At 41.0% G+C, this 8,571-nt stretch overlaps 1 protein-coding gene across 5 annotated transcripts in view; it reads right to left on the bottom strand.

Moving 5' to 3' along the window:
- Positions 1–5,755: 5,755 nt before the first annotated feature.
- The window catches only part of LOC122879450 (cytoplasmic dynein 2 heavy chain 1), a 125,591-nt gene continuing 122,775 nt past the window's right edge, over positions 5,756–8,571 (bottom strand). For all 5 annotated transcript variants that reach the window (XM_044203550.1, XM_044203553.1, XM_044203551.1 and 2 more), the window contains 4 exons: positions 8,378–8,487; positions 8,215–8,296; positions 6,978–7,094; positions 5,756–6,604 (listed from right to left, as the gene is read on the bottom strand). In XM_044203550.1, the coding sequence (XP_044059485.1) occupies positions 6,443–6,604; positions 6,978–7,094; positions 8,215–8,296; positions 8,378–8,487 (471 nt within the window). In that variant the 3' untranslated portion in view covers positions 5,756–6,442. The remainder of the gene's footprint in view (positions 6,605–6,977; positions 7,095–8,214; positions 8,297–8,377; positions 8,488–8,571) is intronic.

Raw genomic sequence — 8,571 nt, 5'->3', positions numbered from 1 at the left:
AGCCAACTTTTCTATTTTCAACTTTCTCATATTATGTCTCCTTAGGCTTTAACACACTCACAGTATTTCATATATGACACTCACATAAAAGATTACACATGTGTAAGTATGTTTTGCTCTAGATGTTATAAATTAAATGTACTGTGCAGTCTATCCTACAGGTTACTTCCAGCACTTAATCAGAATCAGAAATACTTTATTGATCCCCGAGGGGAAACTCTTTTGTTACAGCTGCTCGCCTTTACGTCAGTGCACACAGGAATAGAAGTACTAAGCAAATCAAAATATAATACACTATAATACAGCTAAGATAAATTAAGTACAAAGTGGATATATGTATAAAAGCTAAAATGAGTCTAAGTACCAAAGTGGATTTACAGGTTGATAAGTATGTACGGTATAATACAATGTAATAAAATAAGTAATAGTGCAATAATGAGTACTGTCAAGTTAAGTGTAGCAGATTAACCAGATTATTAGACGGTGGATATTGCACAGCAGTAATATAAGAATGAATAAATATCAATAAATAGGGAATATTAAACAGAAAACAGAGTATATTGCACAATATTTCAAGTATTGCAGTGATGTTAGAGTGAGGAGTTAAAGAGTGTGATGGCCACAGGCAGGAATGACTTCCTGTGGCGCTCTGTGGTGCATTTTGGGGGGATGAGTCTTCCGCTGAAGGTGCTCCTTTGTTTGACCACCACGTCTTTGAGTGGGTGGGAGACCCTGTCCAAGATGGCATGTAGATTGGCCAGCATCCTCCTCTCTGACACCACCTCCAGAGAGTCCAGCTCCACCCCCATAATGTCACTGGCCTTACAGTTTGTTGAGTCTGTTAGCGTCCGCTAACCTTAACCTGCTGCCCCAGCATGCAACAGCATACAGGATAGCACTGGCCACCACAGACTCATAAAACATCCTCAGCATTGTCCGGCAGATGTTGAAGGACCTCAGCCTCCTCAGAAAATAGAGGCGGCTCTGGCCCTTCCTGTAAACAGCTTGAGTGTTCTTAGCCCAGTCCAGTTTATTGTCCATGTGTACTCCCAGGTATTTGTAGTCCTCAACAATGTCCACAGTGACCCACTGGGTGGAAACCAGGGTCACTGGTGCCTTGGCCCTTCGTAGGTCTACAACCAGCTCCTTAGACTTTGTCGCATTGAGCTGCAGATGGTTCTGCTCACACCATGAGACAAAGTTCCCCACCACAGCCCTGTTCTCAGTCTCATCACCACCGCTGATACTTCCCACCACAGCAGAGTCATCAGAAAACTTCTGAAGGTGGCAGGACTCTGTGTGGTAGCTGACGTCCGTGGTGTAGATGGTGAAGAGGAAGGGAGAGAGGACAGTCCCCTGAGGGGCCCCAGTGTTGCTGACCACGCTGTCCGACACACAGTGCTGCAGAAGCACATGCTGTGGTCTGCCAGTCAGGTAGTCAGCAATCCAGGACACAAGGGGGGCATCCACCTGCATCAATGCCAGCTTCTCACCCAGCAGGGCTGACCGGATGGTGTTGAAAGCACTGGAGAAGTCAAAAAACATGATCCTCACCGTGCTTACCGGCTTGTCCAGGTGGGTGTGGATGCGGTTCAGCAGGAAGATGATGGTGTCCTCAACTCCCAACCGGGGCAGGTAGGCGAACTAAAGGATTGGTTCAGCCAAATTACAAAAACTGGAAATTGTACAGAGCTTTCAGCCACATCTCAGGCCTTCATCAGCGGATAGGGTTATAAAAACTTTGTATTCATCATTCAAAAATTATGTAAAAAACAAAAAGTCAACAGTTTTCATTGGAAGTACTTTTTAATGAGAAAAAGGTCCTTTGAAAATGGCTAAAATTGTGTTCTCCATTTTAATCTCTCCAGAAGCCACCTCTGCCTTTCAAACAGCTACAATACTGAAAAGTTTTTTTCAGCCATGATTACACTGTATGTTTTCTCTTACAAGGCCAGTGCGTCTCACACTAAAATTATGTGAGGTCATTTGGACCTTCCATCTTTTCAATGTGGGTAAAAATGCTGTGCAATTATTTTAATGTTCATTGGGGATCATATATTCTTATTAGCAGGACATTTTCATGCTGGGTGAAGCAGCGGCTGACCACTTGCACCATGCCTTATTAAAATCTATATGCTCATTCAGGATGACAGAGCTGCCATAAAGGTCCATTACAGGATCACAGATGATATGTAGGTAATGTTGGGTAGTGCTACAACATGTCCCTTCAGAGATGGAAGGATCAGTTCCCTGCTCGGAAATTCTGACACAAAAATAACCAGTCCACTCAGCCTCTCTGTCCCACTGCACTCCTCAAAGTTTTCAAACATTTTGAGCTGAATGAGGTTCTGCGGTCACATCAGGGATCATCAAAGGCTTCACACACCTCACTGAAGGTAGAAGTTCCTCAGCAAATGTAGAAGTTACTGCTGGAGGATCCACCATGAGCATGTTAGCATTTAGTATTTTAGCTAGAACGACCTGTTGGTCACGGTGTGTTTGGTATGGGTCACTTTGCATGCTCGCCGGGTGGTGCATTAAACCAGTGATTAATTAAGGTAGATGCAACCTTTTTTTGCTTATGCCAAGGTACAATAATGTTAACCTTAACCATAGCCCATAATGATGTCATCCTTAATTTTATTATAGTTTTATTGCATTTTCTGTAGGCCTACTGTTCAGAAACTGCTAAACTGAGATTATGAGAGTAAATGTGATTAGTTACCTCCACCCTTTGCAGGATCAATTCATTGTTGGTTTTGGTCTTTTCATGAGATTTGTTAACAGCAAGAAAAAATATCAAATATCACCAGACTTATCATTTAATGCAGTAGATGTAGATACATACATTTTTATATATTGAATGTGTCGAACAACTATCCCGGTATTACACACTCCACTACTTACTGAGCAAATAGGGGTTAGTGTCCATCAAACCTACTGGAAACCAGGTTGATCCCGTTCGTCCTCTTTAACATTTTGCATTCCTGCCAGTGATGTTCCCCTTCTCGTGTCCATACGTCCTCCACTACATACACTGCAGTGTATGTTCAGCACTTTTCCATCCTCCTTCTGAGCACCCTGTAGACGGTGTTAGCTTTTCCTCTCACTTCCCACCCCTGAAAACCCTCTGCTGAGGTGGGACATGCTGTGATATCTTTTGTAAACCAAGGTGTTTATTGAGTAAACAGCACAGTGAAATGTGGGAATCACACGGTGTCCACAGTGAAACTGATGGAAGCAGTGAGAGAGACCAGAGGTGTCATCAATAGGTGCCCCAGAGACCAGGTTCCTGTTCTACACTTAAAACAGCCCTAAAAGCCTTCTCAAAATCCTGACACAACACACTTGGTGTATGGTGGGAAAAAAAGAAAAAAAAATCAAATTCGGATGCCACTCACATCTGTTTAAAGTGCATTTTTGCTCATATCTGAATAACGTGCTCCATGCCTAGTATGCACAATGTTATGATACTATCAGTAATGATATTACTGTTTGGCTGCATTGTAAGTGAATTCTGCACTTAGTCTCATGTTACATGCAACTGACTGTGGCTCATCTGAGGTTTCTGGTGGTTCTCTCGTTGAAATGTGGCAGTGATCAACATTTTAAAATCTGGCAACCCAAATGATAAATCTGGCCTCGTGTAAGAATCCTAAACATTTTACCACTCTTGTTTTACGGGGGCCCTCCAGATGTTGGCCCAGTTAGCATGCTGGGGGGCAAAGTTAAAATACCAGGGTCAGACGCATTAGACAAGCTGTGTAAGGACAGACTAAATGTTCTTAACTGAACAAATCTGACTCCATTCTGAGATGAATGATTACATATCTACAGGATAAGAAAACAAATGAAAAGGTCTTGCTCTTTTCTGTTTATATCCTCATGTTTAAGTGTTTATTTGGACTAAATGTTACAGATATGTGTGTTAGAAAGATTATCAGATAGAAACTGAAATGTTTATGTCTCACATAGGCAAGCTTTACATAAGCATTGTATTGTATTGTTGGTTAAACGAAAGCCCAAAACACTGTGAATGGTGGATGTCACAGAAGAATGACTGGAGGAAGTTGTGGAAGAATTGAAGGAGGGTCACAAAAGTGATACAAAAAAAAACATAGCAGGGGAATGAAGAGAAGAGATTCATTTGAACATAGACAGAAAAAGTAAAGTGAAGAAAGTGAAGTGGTGTGAATTTCAGAAAGGAGGCCAATCATTAAAATTATATTCCTTATTGTGTATGTGGCTCCTTTTCTGTGTGGGTTCTATGGCTGTTTTGATTTTAACTCTTAGTTCAGAGGTTTGCTGTAGGAATGTGACGTGTGCTGCATTTAAATCATTGTTCTGAAATGACTCATATCGTGTGGGTTTGTGATCAAAAATCCAAACAAACATCTCACTAAAGCAGCTCCTGAATGCTGTCAGAGTCAGAATTTTATCACAATAGTTTCTCAAACCTGGCATGCTAATTTGTGATAAAGACAAACTCTGTAAACACATTACCTTGGAAACAAGCCCTCGGCAAAGCATTTTCTGTGCTGCGATGCTGATGTAAATTTCCCACCTCTGCCTGCAGTATTAGTAGTCATCAAAACTTACGGAAGAGTTGTGCAACAACGCTTGCTGTTTTGAATCCAATTCATACAACAAGGTAGAATTCTGAGAAGCTTTTGGTAGATCGCTAAACTCTCAGGAAGAAGAAATGAGGCTTTAGAGTTGGCTCGGACTTATACTTACTGGAGCAACATTTAACCAATATGCCAAGTGTGCATGTATACAAACAACAACTACATTAAAGGTGAAGGTTTTTTTTCATATCATTTAAGATTGCAGAAAAGGTGAAAAACAAATCAACTGTCTGCCCAGTATTTTAGTAGCTATAAACACTGTAGTGTAGTCTGCTCCTTCACACTCTGCCCTCCTGTTCATTTTTCCATAACTCACTCACTACTTGTCCTAACCTTCTCCATCCATCTCTTTCCTTTTGACCTGTCTCTCCTCCCAACCTCTGTCACCTGTGTCATCCTCATTTTCCTGTTTCTCTACAATTTTCTCAAACAGGTTTTATAGCCCTTTTCTCGCTCTCCCTCCATCCCTCTGTCTCTCTTTCACTCTCTGACCCAGAGGGCCCTGTTTCGCCCAAATCCAATCCTCTCTCTTTTTTAAACCTGCTGTTCCATTTCACTCCCATTCTGTCACACTGCAGTGCACACACAATACCCGCTCCTCTCTCATTTCAGCCCTTTTCGCTGTCTCCACAAACACACACACATTCACAGAACAGTGCACACATGGGCGTGCTCACAAGCATTTGCTAAACTGCATAAACACAAATGAAAGAACAGGAGAACCTCATTTCACAATCAATCACACAGAGGTTAGGGACTGAGTGCTTGTGAATGTGTGTGTGTTTATTAGAGAGAACCACCATTTGCTTTGGGAACAGACACTGAGGCGTTTCATGCCTGTAAAGCCTGTTTCAGCAGATTTGAGTGAACTGTGATCTGTATTGTTTACTGTTGAACTGTTGTGACTGCTGATAGTGTGTGGTGGAGGGTCAGCCTAGCTTTGAAACACACCCACACACACACATACCCAGACACTCACATCTCTGCGTTGGTGCTTTGGCAATATTATTCTCAACTTCTACACTAATAATACATGAACTGAAATTAAATTAAGAGAGAGTTTGATTTTCTCACCAACCACCATTACTGGGACATGTTAGTGACTACTACTAAAATTATGGCAATGATGACATTTGTTTCATCTTTATTTTGAATAAATAAGGTCCAAAAATACACTCAGGAAACAGAATAACTGTGAAACAAACATTCGAGGCAAAAACTTGAAGAAAAAAAAGCTACATTAAATTTTCATAATATTTAAACAAATAAGAATTACTGATGTACAGTTTTACGCTATTTTATGAAGTGTATAAGATGAGTGGAGTAGTGTTTTATGAGACTAACAGTAGGAGAACTCAGTGGTATAAAAGTCTACAGTCTGAGATCCAAATAATATTATGTTTATATCTCATTAAAGATGACTGCTGCTCCATTTTGCTGTCTGGTCCATGAACAGAAAAGAAAGGACTTTTCATTCAAGTATTAGTGTTTTTGTTAAATTAAAAAGCAGATCACTGCAAAGTCAATTCTTTTTAAAGTTTTCTTCTCCTCTGGTACTTTCCCTTGTACCATATTATGCAAATGATAGTGACATAAAGTAACAGCGTGTTTAAGTTTTTGGTCTCCAAGCTAAGGTGCTTAATTAGAAAATGATGGTGTCGGTATCAGAGCCTGACTTTTTGCAGCGTTAATAATTTGTCCTGTTATTTGCTGCCCCAGTCAAGTATGTCTTTCATGCCAATATTATTAGTGCTCAACAAAAGCCCCTGTCGTTATTGTCTCTGCGTCCTCGCCCTCACCAAGATGGCGTCCTTTCACTGCTGTTTGAGAAAGAGAGCGGCTCCGGTCTGTATCCACTGGTTGGAGTTCGCTCCGCAGGGCAGACAGATGTGTGTGACCACCTTCACCCTCTCTGAGCTTGTGTACAGAGGCAGCCAGATACTCTCCTCTGATGCAGCGGAGTCACCAGCAGAGTTCTGGGATCAAACGCAGAGCACACAACTTAATGAATGTATGCACAATAACTAATAAACTAATCAATGATCAAATCCGCAAAGATCCCCATATGAGCATTTAGCATTTAGCTAGACAACTGTTTAGACCTGAATAAGTCAGTCTAATTGTTACATTGAATAGGTAAACACACCCTTAGGATTTTCAAAAAGTATATTACTGTTAGTTTCATGATTATATCAGAAAATATAAACAAGCTAACAGAACCACAAATATGGTTCTTTGGGCCAACGCCTGTCTGTCCATGTTTAATGCAAATCTGAATGTCAGACAGACAGAAAACAACTTCCCTGGTGAAGGCAAACATATTTTGCTGTCTTAAACACAAATACATACCTGTGAAACCCAGGCCATGTAGCAGGATGGGACAGCTGACACACTGGGAGAGTCATGCTGATTCTCACAAAGATGAACACCGTCAAAACTACAACCCTCCAACTGGAGACCTCCAACCTGGAAAAAGAGTGAAAGAGATGGCATGAGAAGCAAAAGGAGACAAAGGAAGTGGGGGCAAAGGCAAAAATAAAACAAAGCAACTGTAAACTGAGGAGAAAGAGATATAGAGAGGAGAGATTGTGAGCAGCAGATTAAGCAGAAGGACAGGATGACAAAGCCTAAAATGTGTGGTGAAATATTAAGAGAAATAAAAAGGAAGGAAAAGAGGACAGAAACGTAGAGCATGAGAGGAAGACAGATATTGCTGTCACCAGATTAACTAGCATATTATGCACATTGTACATGAGAGAATGTTTATATAAGTTAATTCAGTCCAATGACTCAGGGATTTTCCACAGTAGGCCAGACAATAAAGGGAACTCTGGCGTTAAACATACAAAGACAACTACTAAATCACCATAATCTGGGCAAGAAAAAGCAAGAGAGCGAGCAAGAGACAAATCCAGAAAAGGCTACATTGTGTGTGTGTGTGTGTGTGTGTAAGAGAGCTCATAGCTTCACAACAATTATCCCCTTTCTATTTCTCTGTCAGATGTCTGAATATTTCCCTTCTCTCCCTGCAGCCTCTTTTTAAGCACCCACACCCTTCCCTTCTCTGTATATTTTGATGAAGTGCAAGTTAAGTTGTGCCAATTTTTATTGGCATGACAGAAGAGAAACAAATGCCTAAAAGTATTTCAATTATAGACAATACAATTATATCACCCTTAAATCAGAGCATGAAAAAGAAAGAAATGAAGACTGAGAGTGGTATTGTACAGTATGTGTGCTCCAAGTCCTTTAACTGTATGAATGTGTGCCCATAAAAAGCATCAAAAAAAGCACAGGAGACCAGAGATGACTGTTGTCAAATGCAGCTGACTTGTCTCTAATGGGTATGCAGCAAACTCTTTCTGCTTTATTTCTAATTTTATTTTCTTCTCCCTTTCAGGTCCTGCCTTCTTGTCAGCATCTGTATTCTATTCTTGCAGTCTTTTACTCCATTATTTTCCAATTATCACTCAGCCAGAGACTCTGCCTTGTTTATAGAGCCAGCATTCTGCAGCTGGATGGGACCAGTGTGTCTGCTGTCTGCATGGATGATCTGTAGGTAAATATGTGCTTGCTGTAATTCTACCTTGACTTGTAGCTTGGCCTGCGCAATGGGACTCCTCCATGATGAGACAAACACCAAACTATCCATAGAACAACCCATGGACCTAAATCCACAAAAAGATGTTATTAACCTTAGCACATATACTCTTTCCGTCTCACATAAACCCACAAGCATTCAGTGTTACCTGGCAGTTTCCTGTCTCAAAGCGTTGAGGAAGGTGTCAGGATGGAAGAGCTCAGCGAGATCTAGGGTGTCTGATAGAAGAGCCTGTCTGCCTGCACGCTCCACCCAACTCTGAATACAGGGACGTATAGACAAACATACACAGAGACACACACAGATTAATGAATTAAAAACCTAGCAAATAACAAATAAACA

Source organism: Siniperca chuatsi, linkage group LG7 (genome assembly GCF_020085105.1).
Source record: "Siniperca chuatsi isolate FFG_IHB_CAS linkage group LG7, ASM2008510v1, whole genome shotgun sequence".
Classification (NCBI taxonomy): domain Eukaryota; kingdom Metazoa; phylum Chordata; class Actinopteri; order Centrarchiformes; family Sinipercidae; genus Siniperca; species Siniperca chuatsi.
Note: the sequence above shows the minus strand (reverse complement) of the source record. Positions and strands in the feature narration are given on the sequence as shown.